The sequence below is a fragment of the Euprymna scolopes genome, chromosome 31, assembly GCF_053919585.1.
Source record: "Euprymna scolopes isolate OS-2025 chromosome 31, ASM5391958v1, whole genome shotgun sequence".
Taxonomy (NCBI): domain Eukaryota; kingdom Metazoa; phylum Mollusca; class Cephalopoda; order Sepiida; family Sepiolidae; genus Euprymna; species Euprymna scolopes.
Window position 1 is genome coordinate 36,950,828 of NC_136512.1, and position 19,150 is coordinate 36,969,977.

General features: G+C 33.4%; 1 protein-coding gene across 2 annotated transcripts in view; it reads left to right on the top strand.

The window, feature by feature from the left end:
• Positions 1–19,150, top strand: part of LOC145255696 (short transient receptor potential channel 7-like) — a 267,600-nt gene that overhangs the window by 155,318 nt on the left and 93,132 nt on the right. For both annotated transcript variants that reach the window (XM_080114270.1, XM_080114271.1), the window contains exon 4: positions 12,803–12,970. In XM_080114270.1, the coding sequence (XP_079970396.1) occupies positions 12,803–12,970 (168 nt within the window). The remainder of the gene's footprint in view (positions 1–12,802; positions 12,971–19,150) is intronic.

A 19,150-nucleotide genomic window follows, 5' to 3' on the forward strand; every position in this document is an offset into this window, starting at 1 on the left:
TTCATACAGACTAATTCCAGCACAACACCCCATTAACCAATCTACCAATCAAATACAACCAAACGTATTACATACCAATGCCACTCTAAATCTAGCTGAAAACAATTATTGTAAATATATGAAACAAAATGCAATTTACTTTCGGTCCACTTCAGACCCCTTAACAATCAATTTTCTGGCCGAAAACGGATTACAAAGATTTTCCCAAATCTCAGTACCCTGTATATCAAATTTTGAGTCTGCAGACTGAAAATTGACAGAATTATTGCGTAGGGGAATGTACACAGACAGACACACAGACAGCCAGACACTTTCACTTTTATATTTTTTGGCAAATAACAAATAGGACCCTGAACAGAAGCGTGCGTTTTATCCCAACCATTATCAATGGACCAGAGGTCATCTCGTCAGCATCAGACAAGGCCAAACTATTTGCAAAGAACTTTGCAGCTAATTCTACCCTATGCGACGAAGGCCATCAACTCCTCATATTTCCTCCTATAACACAGAACACGCTAGGTAACATACAAATATCTGTGCATGAGGTCGCCAAGCTAATCAAGAACCTTGTTTCCAGTAAAGCAACTGGCCCTGACGGCATTCCAATTATAGTGCTGAAAAAGCTTCAACCAGAACTTGCCCCCATACTTACAAAACTGTTTAAGCGTTGCCTTAAGGAGAATTGCTTCCCAACACCCTGGAAAACCTCATCAGTATGCCCTGTATTTAAGAATTCAAGTGACAGATCATCTCCCTCTCAGTGCAGACCAATAAGCTTCCTATGTGTCATGAGTAAGTTGTTGGAATCCATATTAAATAGAGAAATAGTCAACCACCTCAGCAGAAACAATCTTCTTTGTGACACAGAATATGGTTTCCGTTCTGCAAGATCTACCGCAGATGTGCTAACGGTTATATCTCACAGGATTAGTGAATCTCTTTACAAAGGCTTCTTTTCTAGGGCAATTGCTCTTGACATATCAAAGGCCTTCGACAAGGTATGGCATAAGGGTCTACTTCACAAGATTTCCAGCTACGGTATAACTGGAAATGTTTTCTCAATCATTAAATCATTTCTCTCCGATAGGCTCATAAGAGTAGTGGTCGATGGACAAAAATCAGAGGCCTGCAGTATTAATGCTGGAGTCCCTCAAGGGTCCATCCTGGGCCCAACTCTTTTCCTGATCTACATCAATGACTTCCCTAAACACATACTTAAATCATTCGTTGACATCTATGCTGATGACACGTCCACCTACGGCATCACATGAAAGGCTGTAAATAACAAAGTTCTCTCTGATTCTCTCTCCTCTGATCTCGAACGCGTGGTTCAGTGGGGGAAGATGTGGCTGGTTATCTTTAATGCATCTAAAACCAAACTCCTACCTTTACATCATAAACGCTCTGATCCCCATCTGGCATCAATTGAAATGGATGGCTCTCGTCTAGGAGAAGCCCCATGTTTTGATAAGCTTCTGGGTTTGTCCTTTACTCCTGATCTGAAATGGAACATGTACATCAAGTCTGTTGCCAAGGTCGCTGGAAAGATGGTGGGATCCTTCTACCGCTCCAGAAGATATCTCACTACTGATGCAATTCTCTATCTATATAAAAGCCAAGTACGTCCAAGGATGGAATACTGCTGCCATATCTGGGCAGGAGCTGCTAAAAACAGCCTATCCTGCCTTGATAGAGTACAAAATAGACTTCGTGGCTTAGTGGGGGATGCCCTTTTCTCTACCCTGCAACCTCTCTCCCACAGAAGAGACGTTGCGAGCCTATCCTTGTTTTATCGTTATTTCCATGGCAGGTGCTCGTCTGAACTCCAATCCCTGGTCCCCCCCTCTCCAATCTTTCACGAAAAACACCCGTCTAGCTGAATCCACTGTGAAAATTTTTCCCCACTCTTTATCTGTGCCTAAATCCAAACGTAGATTCCACGAACAAAGCTTCTTTCTTAGAACTGCACGCCTGTGGAACTCTGTTCCGTCTGCCTGCTTCCCACCTGATTACAACCTGGATGTCTTCAAGTCCAATGTAAACAAATTCCTGATGAACCGCCCCCTTAAGTGAACACTTCATTAAATCTCCACACTAACGTACTGTACTTGCAATAACCCTTATCCCTGAGTGGATTCCGGGCCTTGATAAGTGGTGACCACCATGTAAAAAAAAAAAAAGAAAAAAAAATAGATTGTATAAGATCAGGACAAATATTTTAGGGTTAAGGTTCTAAAATCTTAATTATCTCCATCAAAGAGGAGGCTATGCTTTCCATCAAGATTGTTTCATTAATCGTCACAAAACTTGATTAAAGTATCGGTCAAGAGATAACTTAGATGTGATTTAATTTTAGATTATCTAGATCAAAGTTCGAGATTACAGAAAAGGTGAAATTTACACTTTTGTCGATAACATCAGTTCTAGTTATCGTGGTGGTGACTTAATCTCAAAGTAATTCATGCGAACGCTAAAAAGCAAATAGTTATAATTGCTTAGATTCTTTCCTTCTTTGGTTTTCTTCATCACTCCTCAATGCTAGTAAGTTTTGCATGAACGTGTAAACTCTAATTTTCAACCAATGGAAATATTTATAAATTCCAAAAAGTAACACGTACATGTGAAAGTAATAAACCAATGCGAAGTTGGAAACGCCTATGAACCGACAAGACAAAGAGCCAAAATTAAAGAGAGACTCTGCAAGCCGACTGGACAAGAGGAACCCAAGAAGGTCTACTCAGCACCTCACCCCGGCATTTCGCCGAGATGATAAGGCGAAAGAACTCACTGACTTACACATCCAGCCTTTCACCACACACACACACACACACACACACACACACACACACACACACATACATACATATATATATATATATATATATATATATATATATATATATATATATATATATATAGGCAATAACAAGGACAAAGATAAACGTACACAGAGACACAATACCGCACTGCCAAATACTTACATACTATTATTCGCCCAACCTGTTTACTAAAACACATGTTTGTATAAAATTACTGAAAAATAACTTTTATATTCTTATTTCTTATATAAAAATATTTTCTTATAAATTATCGTATTTCTCTATTTTTCATTCATAAAACTACGTTTGTGTTTTACGTAGCACATGCTATCTGGTGAGCCTTTTATTATTTTAATGTTTCATTTTATTTTCATTTTATTATGCATAAATGTCCCATATTATACGTTCTTCATGTTCTTCCTTTGCTAAAATATAACTTTTATACCCAAACTGATATTAAATGTCGGTGTGGTTCTGGACTATACAAAAAGATGTTTTAAGATGGCCTCTAACAAAAAAAAAAAATAATAATAAAAATAATGAAGGATATATAGCGGCACGCATGCATAGAAAAGTGTAAAATAAATTATTTCTCAAGTTAATTTTTCGTAAATGTCCATTTTTTTACACACAAGCATCACCACATTATCAAGGCCGAGGCCACTCAAGGATAAGGGTTCCTCCTCACACATTTTTATTCCATTTTAATTTGTACTTGTGGCGTTGTTCCTGGTTTTGGTAGAAACTCTTTTTTGGAACGATGATAGCATCTTTGGGTATTGCCAAAAACCACACTAACATTTAATATGAATCGGGTATGAAAGTTATGTTTTAGGCACGCACGTATAATAAAAATGGAAACAAATGAAGCATTGAGGAATAACAGGATCACAACTAAAACGTAAACAGAATTTTGTAAATGAAAAATTGAGACAAAACCGATAGTTTATAGGAAAACATATATCTACAATTTTATAAGAATATCAAAGTTATTTTCGATCAGTAAGTATTCATTTACACAAACGCTTGTTTGGTAAAGAAAGTAAAAATATCCTAGATAGAATTATCCCTAAGATTAAATCCGTAATAAAATACCCACTATGGCAATCCTCCACCCAGATAATTGATTGGTTTTCTAACATTCACAATAAAAAGAATCTTAAATTTCTTTCTTTCGACAGTGAATCCTATTACCAATCGATATCACCAATCCTATTAAATAAGTCCCTCCTAATGGCACATAAAATAACTAATATAACACCAGACGAAATTAATATAATACTATTAGCGAGAAAGTCTATAATAACCTTTGGCAAAAATATTGGATCAGAAACAATACCCCTGGTCATTTCAACGTTTTAATGGGTTCGACCGACTCAGCTCAGGTCACTAATCTGGTTGAACTTTTCCTCTTAGGTAGTTAAATAATATGTTCATAGTGTGAAGTAGTTAAATAATATGTTCATAGTGTGAAGAATATGCATACATAAGTAATATACGTATACGAGTATTTGGCGGTGAGACACTGCGTATGTGTGTTGGTTTACCTTGTTATCATTAGTGCGCATATAGCTGTGAGTAGCAGTTCGTTTATCTTTGCTGATTAGTGTGTAAGAATGTGTGTGCGCGAGATGAAGAGAGTTTGTATGTGAGTCATTAAAGTGTTCCTTTTTGTCTTTCCCAGCCAAAGAGACGGGGAGTGGCAGAAGCAGATGTTGTGTAGTTGAGGTGTGTATATACCGGTGAAGCGAGGTGCTCGCTGGGCAAAACAACAAACAGCTCACTTAAAATTAATTTTTCCAAAAAACATTAATAAGAAAACAAATATTTAGAAAAAGTAATTAAAAACAAATAATCAGACTTGGCTTGTTATAAGAGGTGTAAATTTATTTGCCCTGGTGTATCACACTCGTGTTTATTTTGAGTCCAAAAAAAAAAGGAAGAAGAAATCCTTCCCCACTGGTCAAATGTTTTTGGCGTTAAGTTGGAAAGAAACGATAAATTAATTTTCTTTAGAAATGCCGTTCGGGTAAGGAGCGGAGTGAATAGATAAGAAGAATGTTTTTGTTTTTTTTGTGTGGTTTCACCATTGGAACCAGCACAGGGTGTGTCACGCACGAGCGACAGAGCGTGGCAGTAACGCGTCTTACACCTCTGGTGTTCGCGAGCAAAAAGAGAGCGAGAGACTCCTCAAATTTAGCGCCACGGCTTTTTTTTTTGTCTTTTTTTGGAGCTCTCCGGAAACGGTGAATGTTCAATGTCACTGTCAAAATTAGTTCCGGGGTAGACGCTACAGTGTAGCGTCGCTACACCGGGAACATATTTATAACGATGGACGACAAATACAGATAACGGATGATCAGACGTTTATATACTGCGTACATCACGACGACGACTGTGGTGACATTTCTTATTACACATAGGTGATGCACATTCATTACTGAAAGAGGGATACCGTTAACATTATTGAGGAGGCAGACATGAAATACAGTTCTTTTTAACACAGGGGAAATATATTACTTGTAATGGTGGCGACAGTTAACAATTTGGAAATGTGTTAAACAAAGTTCGTTTACAAAGATGATAACAAAATCACATTACCTTTCGGTAGATGAAATAACGACGAAGACAACGTTTATAAAATACATTCAACTAATTGGCTGGATGATGATCAGGAATTCAATTGCCTTCAGATTTCTCCAATTTTTGTTTCCCTTTCTGGTCGCTTCGAAAAGGGCTTCAGCTAACTCAACTCTCCTTTCTGACTCCGAACTCATGGTTGAACTGACTCTCTGGATATATTGTAAATATCTTTCTTTGTGACGTCAAAGACGTACTCTAACCACGTGAATGTTCTCCCATGGATTTACATATATGACTTCCAAGATGCCTTCGGCCACACAAAGAAAATTCCTAAACTGTTTTGTTTTCCATTGTCCTAACTCTGACGTCTGGTTTATCATTATTTAGTTATTTCTACTATAATGGACAATTTAGTTATTTCTACCATAATGGACAATTTAGTTATTTCTACTATAATGGACAATTTAGTTATTTCTACTATAATGGACAATTTAGTTATTTCGACCATAATGGACAATTTAGTTATTTCGACTATAATGGACAATTTAGTTATTTCGACTATAATGGACAATTTAGTTATTTCTACTATAATGGACAATTTAGTTATTTCTACTATAATGGACAATTTAGTTATTTCTACCATAATAGACAATTTAGTTATTTCGACCATAATGGACAATTTAGTTATTTCGACCATAATGGACAATTTAGTTATTTCTACTATAATGGAAAATTTAGTTATTTCTACCATAATGGACAATTTAGTTATTTCGACCATAATGGACAATTTAGTTATTTCTACTATAATGGACAATTTAGTTATTTCGACTATAATGGACAATTTAGTTATTTCTACTATAATGGACAATTTAGTTATTTCGACTATAATGGACAATTTAGTTATTTCTACTATAATGGACAATTTAGTTATTTCTACCATAATGGACAATTTAGTTATTTCTACTATAATGGACAATTTAGTTATTTCTACCATAATGGACAATTTAGTTATTTCTACCATAATGGACAATTTAGTTATTTCTACCATAATGGACAATTTAGTTATTTCGACCATAATGGACAATTTAGTTATTTCTACTATAATGGACAATTTAGTTATTTCGACCATAATGGACAATTTAGTTATTTCGACCATAATGGACAATTTAGTTATTTCGACTATAATGGACAATTTAGTTATTTCTACTATAATGGACAATTTAGTTATTTCTACTATAATGGACAATTTAGTTATTTCTACCATAATGGACAATTTAGTTATTTCGACCATAATGGACAATTTAGTTATTTCGACCATAATGGACAATTTAGTTATTTCTACTATAATGGAAAATTTAGTTATTTCTACCATAATGGACAATTTAGTTATTTCGACCATAATGGGCAATTTAGTTATTTCTACTATAATGGACAATTTAGTTATTTCTACCATAATGGACAATTTAGTTATTTCGACCATAATGGACAATTTAGTTATTTCGACTATAATGGACAATTTAGTTATTTCGACTATAATGGACAATTTAGTTATTTCTACTATAATGGACAATTTAGTTATTTCTACTATAATGGACAATTTAGTTATTTCGACCATAATGGACAATTTAGTTATTTCGACCATAATGGACAATTTAGTTATTTCGACCATAATGGACAATTTAGTTATTTCTACTATAATGGAAAATTTAGTTATTTCTACTATAATGGAAAATTTAGTTATTTCGACCATAATGGACAATTTAGTTATTTCGACCATAATGGACAATTTAGTTATTTCTACTATAATGGAAAATTTAGTTATTTCTACTATAATGGACAATTTAGTTATTTCGACCATAATGGACAATTTAGTTATTTCGACCATAATGGACAATTTAGTTATTTCTACTATAATGGACAATTTAGTTATTTCGACCATAATGGAAAATTTAGTTATTTCTACTATAATGGACAATTTAGTTATTTCGACCATAATGGACAATTTAGTTATTTCTACTATAATGGACAATTTAGTTATTTCTACCATAATGGACAATTCACTAAATTCCTGAGATTGCAATATGTATTCACTTTTAACTTTTGAATACTCAGTTCGATCCTAACCTTTTCCTTTTAACAACTATTATTTTCAAACTTATTTACTTTATTCCTTTTATTACTGGGATCTGTCCTCTTCCATATGTAACAGATGTCTTTGGTTTTTCAGTGCAATCTATTTTTTGTGGGGGGGGCTGTTTTATTTTATCATTTTTAAGGAATTTGTAAGAGCAAAGAAGAGAATTAGCTATTCGAACATTTGCTTTTTAGTGTTCGTGCAAATCGGTTCGCAATTCAGTTGCCACACACTTAATCAATTAATAGTATCTTAATAAAATATCGAGCTAAGCATATTTTGATAAATAATATTTTAATTGCATTTAAATTTAATATACCATAGGATTTATATTTATTTAAATTCTAAATTCTGAATGAAATACTTAAATAGTCTACTCCATTCTAGTATATTTGAATTTTTTCATTTTTTTACTAATTTATATTTCCATATTTTACCTAACTGAAAATTTTCATTTTTTTTTACTTTTTGTTTATTTTTCGACATTTTAAAGTGTCCCATCTGTTTATTTAGAAACAAATCTATTTGAAATTTTTCATTTTTGTACTAATTTATATTTCCACATTTTATCTAATTGAAAATTTTCAATTTTTTACTCTTTTTTTATTTTGACATTTTCAAGTCTTCATTCATTTATTTTAAAAACAAATCTATTTGAAATTTTTCATTTTTTTTTTTTTGCTAATTTATATTTTTACATTTTATCAAATTGAAAATTTTCATTTTTTACTTTTTTTTAAATATATTTTTTACATTTTAAAGCGTTCCATCCATTTATTTAGAAACAAATCTTTTTGAAATTTTTCATTTTTTTTTACTAATTTATATTTCCACATTTATCTGTTTGAAATTTTTCATTTTTTAACTTATTTGTTTATTTAGTTTTTCTTATATTTTACATTTAATACATTAATTAAATTATTTTTTCATTAATAACGTTTTATAGAGTGTTACATATTTTTTAACTTTTGAAAAATATTTTCAGTGTTATGTTCGTTGTAAATTCTTAGCGTTTCTTTAACATTTTTCGATTATACGTCACTTTGGGTTTTTTTTTTCGATTTACATTTTTCCTTTTTCTTAATTTTTACCATTTCTTATACGTGCATATATGTGTATATGGTCAGCCAAAGATAAACTGTTTCGTTGTACAACTGTATAGCTTGATTAGCACACATACCAGGAATCGAACCTACAACTATCTAGTTGAAAGTCGGAAGTTCTACTACTCAGCTACAGGATCGGCGCGCATAAATCTCCAATGTATATATATATAAACACTAGCAGGCCGTCCGGTGTTGCCCGGTCGTAAAATACGCATAAATATTATATTTTAATTCGTGCAGAATCTGAGACATATGCATGCAAGTATCATGTTTTGTTTTCTAAACACTTCACTTCTTGTAAGTAAAAAAAAAATAGTGCTGAGATCGAAACCAAAACCTAAACACAGTGAGTCAAGTAAGACAACCATTAGGGCGGCTTAACACTATCTTTAAAAAGTGTTTTCAAAATGTACCTATTTTTAACATAATGGATCTATCATGCGAACCATTAGCGCATGCTCATTCCTGGAACAGCTAGCAAAAAGATAAAAATCCTACCCCCAGTCCGTAGCATTTTTCCAATTTTGACCACTTAGCAGCCTGTTTTCCCAGATAAAATCCGATTGAAAAGAATTCCACTTGTCTGAATATCATATATACCAACTTTCAAGTGTGTTGATCAAATATCTGTGGAGTACATGAGTTGAGAAGTGTCCCCCCCCACACACACATACGCGCACACATTCTCACTTTTATAGTTATATAGATTGAGCGTCACCTTTAAAGTGTTCCATTCATTTAGAAACAAAGGGATTTGCATTAACCCCTATCCTCGAGTGGTCTTCGAGCCTTGATAAATGGTGACTTCCTTGTTAAAAAAATATGCTAAATGGAAGAGATAGTGTGTTCCCAAATTAGCCATTTATTTTGATAAATTCGGTCATCTTTCTATAATTTTATCGCTTTATGTGTAAAAGGATTGTCCTAAACAACTTATTTATTGCATCTTTTCGGAAGCCTTGAATGATAAATACAGAGAAAAAAAACGTTTTTGTTGTAGTTGCACTTATTTGAAGAAGCAAAAATAGTAAAGTACAGAGCAAGTTTCGCAAGAATTTTCATAAACTCGACTCTGGATCCGTTTATTACTGCACAAATATAAAAGACAGGATCCATGTATGATGCAAAAAGGGTAAAACACGAAAAAACAAAGTTTCCAGCAGAAATAAAACCAAATCTAAAAAATTGTTTAGAAATGTATGAAGCAAAACAAAAAACAGTAAAAAAAAAAAACAGTAAAAAAAACAGTAAAAAAAACAAAAATCAGTAAAAAAAAAAGTAAAAAAAACCCAGTAAAAAAACAGTATTAAAAACAAAAAACAGTAAAAAAAAAAACAGTAAAAAAACAAAAAACAGTAAAAAAAAAAACAGTAAAAAAAAAAAAAAAAAACAGTAAAAAAAAAAAAAAAAAAAAAGGTCAGGTTTTCAATATGCCTAAGACAGCATTACCAAAGAGGTTTTTCGTCCAGTTCTTTTGAAGTAGTCCTATTATATTCACATTTTTTATTTTCTTAAGGAATAATACTATCTACAAGCATGGGTTAAGGTGCTCTGAATTTTTCAATATGAAACAGAAAAATTTTGCGACACCATTTTAATCTGTAACGAAGCAACTTTTCACATGCAGTGAAGTCAATAAACAAAATGTCATATCTGGGCGAATGAAAGACTGAAATTATGGAATAGGAAAAGAGATTCCCAAATAGAAAAAGAATAGTTAGAATGATTAAATTTAAAGTTTATACCCTATTCTGTTTTCAAGAAGCTACTATCACAAGCATCCTTTTACTAGACATGTTCTACCAGGTTTTTGTGCCTTTGTGAATGATAACATTGTTGATACTGTCGTGTTCCAATAAGATATTGTACTATACCAGGTACGAGAGTACCTGAACAGACGCTTTCCAGATAGATAGATACACCATGATCTACACGTTATTCACACTTAACTCCTCTCGATTTTTCATTGCAGTAAAATCTTGTGCATATTATATTTTGAACACGGTAAATATATTCCAAGAAAAAAGTTATAAAATAATGACTGATTTCATCAATATAGATAGTTAATTTCGGGATATACGTATAAATATATATATATTTATATATGTATATATTCCAGGTATAATGATATCCAAATATTAAGAATAACTGAATTTCAACAAGGGTCGTTGATAGTGCTCAATCAAAGAGATCAAATTATATCTTATTATTCTTTACGTAAATACAGTCATGTCTTGCTACGATATATATATATATATATATATATATATATATATATATATATATATATATATATATATATTTTAAATAATACTCTTGTTCTGAACCATTAAATCCAAAAAATCAAGGTGAACCCTCGCTTTCATTGGAGTAAAACATACATGAAGCTAAAGAATATATTTATTAATAGAATACTTATTAATGGGACATGTATTATTATTAGATAAGTATTTCAGAACTTAATTCCCGAATTGTTATTTTGTATAACCTCAGAAAATTATGGTTGGATGGCAAACGTAGGTTAAATCTTTGGTAATAAAATCAGTATCATGGTTAAGATATGCATTACAAACTTATATTTTGATTAGGTTAGCCTAGTTTTAATTGGATTTGTTTGATTAATAAATAAATCATAAATGCATATTAGGAACTTTACCAAACCTAGAAACATCGAACGGCTTGAATTACTTCCCTTTCATCGTTATGAAGACATATTAGGATTTTGGTAACTTATAATTTCAACTAAAACTTTAAACTTTCGAACGTACAGAGTTATCTCTATTTCTACATCTAAAATATCCGATAATCGTAAATCTTAATAGGAAAGAACGAAAGAAAATAAAAATAAAAAATAAATAAAAAATAGATTGAGATCCTTAATTTTAAGTGAAGAATAAGAATGAACTAAGTATAAAGTAATGTTAAACTTTCTTTCCTTATTGAATAAGTTTTAAACAAAAACTTTCTTAAATCACATACATAGGTTAGCCGATATTTTTGTAAATAAACAAAGCAAATTCCAGATACGAAACTTACATAGAAGCATAACAATTTAACTTAGTTGACTAGTCCGGATTAAAAAAATAATTCAAATCAAATAAAGAAATAAAGAAATTTAATTTAAGAAATCAATGAATAATATTATTAAAGCATTAGATGGACATAGGTAATTAGTGGTAGCATTGTATGACATTTTGTTTGTAATTTTTTTTTTTTTTTTGAATGGAGATACGAAAATAAGTAAACATATAAATCTTTTTAAAAAAATACTTTGCAAGGATGCGATATAGGTAAAATACTTTCGGCTGTTTTTTTTTCCTTATAAGGCAAATGGTTTCCATAATGTTTTATTGTTAAAGTGTTTCTAATTCAATAAGTCTGAAAAGAGGCTGTTCTTGTGAAAATTTTCAAACGACATGTTTGAATTTGTCTGAATAATCTTGAAACGATAAAATACACTATTTGTTGCTATAAACCAATACTTTTAAGTCTTGATTTTTTGTTAAAACAATATATGAATGCTCAATTATGAAATATGATAATTTTGTAGCTTACAGTTTGTCATCTCTTTTTGGTTTAAAATTTATTGGTATATGAACGATTGCTGAATTATATAACCCAGTAAAATTCAGAATACTACAAATAAGACTATATATATATATTGGAAGGAAAACCTATATATACGCGGGTCCTTCCAAAATATATATATAGTTTGGAAGGACCCACGTATATATATATATATATATATATATATATATATATATATATATATATATATATATATATACGTATATATATATATATATATATATATATATATATATATATATATATATATATATATATATATATATATATACGCGGGTCCTTCCAAGATTAAGGCCTCCTATTTTTTAACTTAAAAAGTAAAGCGTTGAAGAGCTACGAAAATGGGAGTAGTACCATTAAAACGAGCAAATTAACTGGTAAATGATAAATACGAAATCTGCATGATTAAAATATCATATTTAAGCGTATTTTACAACCAGGAAGTGCCGAGCGGCCAGTTCTAGTTAAAATATTTTTATATTTTCAATAAAACGTTCTTTTTCTTTATTACAAATTCTCATGATTCATTTGTTAATTTAACCGTGTTTTTTTTTTTGTTTGTTTTTTTGCAGCAAGTCTACTTCGAGCTTGATACACAAGTTCAAAATTTCACCCTGGATTTGTTAGCTACCAGTCGGAGTTCGGAAGAGGTGCGCATGCTCCTGGGCTGTGAGACTAGCGAAGACAACCATGCACTCATGCCGCTCGTCAACATGGCTCTTTCATTACAACAGAAAAAGGTGAGCGAGTACATAATGTCTGTTTCTGTCTATTTTCCTCTCATTTTCTTTGTATATTATAACATATAGTCTTAGACTTCCGGTTTGTTGGCTTTCACGGCTTATGTGGTCTGCGGCGTTGTTTAACTGTGGAAATAATTGTATCATTTCACATTCTGAAAATTCTAATATATACATAGTACAATATATTTATCATACAAACATTATTGGCTGCATATGTTCATAAATGTTTCAGTTTCAATTTCTTTCAAAATGCAACCTCATCAGTTCAAAATCTAGGGTGTCACTACCAATCAAGTTCAAATCTTGCAATCTCTTTCCCACAGAAGAGATGTTGCGAGTCTATCTCTGCTCTATCGTTATTTTCACGGCAAGTGCTCGACTTAGCTTCATCTTGCCAAACTGTCACAAAAACACTCGACTATCTGTGCCTAAATCTAAACACAGATTCCATGAACAAAGCTTCTTTCCTAGAACTGCCTGCCTGTGGAACACTATTCCGCTGGCTTGCTTCCTGGTTGAATACAACATTGTAGCCTCCAAATCCAATGAAAACAATTTACACCATTAACGATTACTACACTACCACCTTATATTCTTTAACCTTTGTCCTCAAGTGACCTTCGGGACTTGATAAGTGGCGACTTCTAAGTTAAAAAAAAATATTTTAAGCCATTCGAGGATAATGAATGTAAGATAGTCGTTAGTCGTGGAAATTGAGTAGAATTTGATAAACTAAATACTTAAACCGTAATTTTTTCATATAAATTTTTCTATTTTTGTTTTGTTTCGTTTTTTGTTAGAAGTCTTATATAACTATTGTCTTTCTTATTATCTCCCTTTCTGTATCAATATCCCATGATTCTTTGTTTGTGTTCAATAAATTATTCTCTCTATCGGTCCTCCTTTGAATTTCTGCCACTTCAACGAGTATAGTCTCATGACTACAGAACAGATATGACATTGTCAAAAAAAGAGAAGGTAATTCCTGAGATGAGGATCTCGTGACAATAAAACGATCACTACTCTATCCCCCCCCCCAAAGAAGAAGGTGCTGATAATCCCTAGGAGTATGATCTCACAACCATAGACAAGATACAACATTATCACTACTACCAAAAAAATGAAGAGTAATGCTTGGGAGAATAGTTTTGTAACAACAAAATGGACACTACTCTATCTCCGTTCTTCTCCTTCCCCCAAAAAGCTTTTGGTAATCCCTGGAAGTATGCTGTCATGGCCACAGTACGGATATTACATTATCAAACAAAAAGGGGAAAATAATGCCTGAGAGGATAGTCTTGTGACAATAAAATGGGCATTACTCTAACATTATTATCACTACTACCAAAAAGAAGATAATGCCTGGGAGGATGGTCCCGTGACAACAAAAACGACACTACTCTACCCCTCTACTCCTAAAAAGTAAAGTTTTGGTAATCCTTTGCAGCAGCATCTCATTATCACAAAACAGATACTGCAGTATGTCTTTTACCAAAAAAAAAAAAAAAAGGTGATAATGTCCGGGGGGGGGGGTCTCATGACAAAAAATGTACACTACTCTATCCTCACTCCACAAAAACGTGCTAGTAATCCTTGGAAGTATGGTCTCATGATCACAGAATAAATAGTACATTATACCTTCTATAAAAGATAATGTCTGGGAGAATGATCTTTGACAATAAAATGAACCCTATTCTACCCGCTCCCATAAAAAAAAAATCACTTATCAAATAGTAATACTAATTACTACTACTGAATGATAATGGCCGGTTTTGTATTTTTAAAACTTTTAACTGGACATACACACAAACGCATACACATACATACACACAGACAACTACCCTCTGTATAATAGATGAAACAGATTTTTAGGGATTATATGAAGCAGATCGCTTTCATTTTGGTGACGCTTTCAAATTACTTATTGGATTTAAAACCGCGGTAGTTTGTGGGGGCTGCGTCTTCTATATTAGTGGCGCTGAGACATTTCAATCTCATGTATCGTACCACGTCACTTCATCTTATTAATAAGTGTTTTTAGGTAGAAAGTATTTATGGGTGTTGTGATCTTAAAAAGATTGTCAGTGGACGATGATAGCTACCACAAGAGGTGGTATCGGCAGAATATTACTGTAGACAGATCAGTCACGATGACAACTCAATAATCATTTGTTTACATTAGACTTGAAGACGACCATGTTGTAGTCGGTTGGGAAATAGACTTGTCGTATTTGTCCCACGAATGAAATGTTCTAGGAAAGAAACTTTGTTCATGGAAGTTCTTGTTTGAGTTTTGGTAAAGAGAGGGAGAAAGGAAACTTCTTTCCTGTCGTCATAGCTAGGCGAGTTCTTGCTGTAAATGTTTTACCGGTAGACCCAAAGATTAGCTCTCAATACCTACCATGAATGTAATGATACAGTAGAGAGAGCTTAGCAACATCCCATGTGAAAAAGGATATAGGGAAGAGTATAGATCCTCTCCCACTAGATTGTGAAGTTGGTTTTCTACTCTGTCAGAGTAAGAAACAGTGCTTTGAGCATCAGCGTCCCATCTATGACAGCAGTATTCCACCTCAGGACGTGTCTGGCTCTATTACAGGTAAAAGATTTTATCAGGAACGAAATACACTTGTGTGTATGCATGTAGGAAGAAGACTCAACTGTTTCTAATTGCGATTTATGGAACAAACCAGAAATGGCAAAACAGTTTACGATTTGAAATTGCAGAGAGGCAGATGATAATTACTTGGCTGCAAGACGAAAATTAATTTAATGATGGTGGCAGCAGTTGTCCAGTTACCAGAAGAACTGATCACATTCTCCTCCCCAAAACATAGTCTAATGGCACAAACAATAAATTGCAAAAAAATACAAGCAGGAATACACTATTTTGGTTAAGGTGATTAAAAACTGTTGCTCCTTGAAAAATAAAGTTGGACAAACAATCCCTTCAAAAAGATAACTGTCATAACTTTGCAGGTCGATAATTATCAAGGCAAATATAGTGGGATATAGTTAACAAATATAACTGGATTATTAATAGTAAAAGTATGTTAAAGAAGTACACATCATGAGTCTCGGGCCATAACTGCCACAAATCGCTACATTGATGGTTAGATGTACCTAGTGAGGCGACGATTCGAATATTTTCGTCGATTCTGATACAATTACCAATTCTGTTTTAAATTTCCAATTGCAATACAATTTATTTACTGTACTGAAAATCACAGATGAAGCCATTAAGATTAATTAAAACCTATACGAAACTCATACGAAAAGATCACAAAAGCAATTTTCAACAATAAACCAACTATACAATTAACACCACTCGGCGCAAAATAGGAAGAGTTTGGGAGGCAATTTTAGAAAAAATTAAGAACAAGGAACATTTTCTAGAATTAAACTATTACTTTTTTGTGTTCATAGGATTAAAAATAATAATAAAGGACAACTTACTCAATCACTGGTATGAACTCTCACGCATAACAAGATCATCAAAATTTAATAAGATACAAATTCTGAGATTAAATAATGACTTCAACTAATGATCCGACGTTTATTTCCCAGTAAAATTACATTTCCCCATCCGATTTCAAGCCAATCATCATCATCATCATCATCATCATCTTCGCCGTTGTCGTCGTCGTAGTCGTCGTCGTCGATTTAACGGCCGTTTTACATGCTGGCATGTGTTGGACACCTTTAAGATATTGATTTCCAAACTAACCTATTTCTGACCAGGACTTCATTTATCCCCTTTCTCTAAAGTCCATTCTTATCGCTTCCTTCCATTGTGTGTTTTCCTTGACCTTCCCCTGTGAAACGAACCTGCAACCTCAATTGTTTTGCCCCTTAGTCCTGCTTTCATTTTATCTCGCAATTACTTATAACGTCACCAGCTGACTTTCGGAAGACCCCTCCCTCCGCTTTTCTTTTATATCGCAAGTTTCTTAAAACGTAACTAGCTAAAGTCCAGAATAAGATCACGCTTTTCTTTTAATGGTTAATTTGAAAAAAAAAAAGTCTTTTGAACATGATGTTATTAAAACTAAAATTCTTTTCTACAGTTTGCATTTTGGAGACAAAAGTGTTTTTTCGAAATAAGTGACTTCTATATTAATCCTGTTTTTTTTATCTTTAGATTCAAATATTAATAACTACATTTTATTTCAGTATTTAATTTATGTATTTCTGTTTTATTAAATGCTAGCGTTTTTCTCGTCCATAAATGTTTATTTATCTACCAAGTTGATTGTAAAAATAGATTAGGTAATTGTATTCATTTTTAGTTTGTGAGAGGGGAATCTATCACCATACTTTCCCTTAAACACCTCCGTTGGACTTTTGTTAAGTATAATACTTAATAATTTGTTTTTTTTTTAATGGAGAGTAGAAAACGCATTGTGGATGCGTTATCGGCAGCTCCCATTACTCTCTCTCGCTTCTCCTTATTTGTCCCTCAGTCCTCATTTTTTAATGAGTGATTTTTCTGACAAAGGGAGAAGAAAAAGCTGTTTTCTAGGTTGGCAGTATTTTGCGTGAACAGTTGGCAGAGATGGTGGAAATTTTCTGTTTCTATGTCTATCCTTGTAGCCATGTCACTAGTAAGGGTGCTGGAGGTAAACGTTTTATCTAAGCTGACGTTATCCGCCTGATAATCAGGGACCCGAACCTTGGATTAACCACTAAGGAGGCTGTCCTATCAGCAGATGCAAAGTACTGGGGCTGCTGTATTGTCATTTGGTGAATGTATTCTGGACCATGCAGTAGCTTCTGATGGGGCCTCTCGATGCCATATTAGTGGGTAATTGTAACGGCTTTACCTTATGTTCTACAAAAAAAAAATTTTTTTCGTTTCTTTTTCTCTCTTAGTTTCCCCTCTCTGTCCTGCTCTAAGCAAATCTGACGACCTAGTCCACAAGTTCCAAAATTCCAGCATGACAAGTTTCAAGAAAAAATACACGATTAAACCTGGTTCTCCAACTTACAGCGTAGACCCCCACTACCATATCTCCTTCTCCAACATCAGAGGTTGAAACCCAATTACAGGAAACTAAACCAGACCTTTTATTTTTAAGTGAAACTGGCATTGGACAAGCTATTTCCCTAGAAGAGTTCGCAATTAAAGGATACTCTAACTTAACTTCTAAATCTGACCCCCAAGATCGCCATGGGCATGGAATACGTGCCTATATTAAAGATGGCTTTTCATGTGGTAGGGACATCTCCAGAGAAGATCCTAACTTACCCTATATGTGTTTCCGGGTTGCATTAGCTCACGCTACTGCATTTATATTTACTCTCTATCGCCCCCACAACAGCGGAGTTACTATATTTAAAAACATATCTGAGAAAATTGACCAAGTCCTATCTGCTTATCCTTCAGCTAACATTCACGTATGTGGAGACTTCAATGTTCACAACGTGGAATGGTTGACCCAGTCAAACAAGACCGATGATGAGGGGAGGTTCTGTCATGATTTCTCCATTACTTATGACCTCAGTAAGTTTGTTCACGAACCCATCTGTGTGCCCGACAATGATGGCCAGTATGCGAGTCTCCTAGACCTTTTTCTCACAACTTGCCCTGAACTATGTTTAGTTTCCGTTCCGTCTCAACTTGGATCTTCCGACCATTCTGTTGTATCAATTAAGATAAAAATGAAATGTAATAAGTCCCCAGACGTACCTCTCCATCGTACAGTATATCGATACACTAAGGCTGACTGGGATAGCTTCCGTACATTTATATCGGATCTACCTCTGCATTCCATGTTTAAAAAGGATGTGTCCTGTATATTATCAGACCTGACAGAATGGTTAATTGTAGGTATAGACCGTTTCATACCCTCGAAAAAGTTCCAGCAAAAACCTAACAGCCAGCCATGGTTCTCTCCAGAATGTGCTACTGCCATTGCACACAGAAATCATGTTTTTCTACTGCTTCCAAGGTAATAGATGTATGGAAACTAAAGCCGCTTTCAGGACTGCCAGCAACCATTGTTAAAAAGTAATAAAGAACGCAAGAGAGTTGTATGCTCAGTCCGTCAAGTCCAAAGTAGCTGAGCAGCAGCTTGGTTCCCACCAGTTTTGGCAAATAGGAAACAGAATCCTGAACAGAAGCGTGTGCTCTATCCCAACTATCATCAATGGACCTGTATCAGAAAACACGCTATG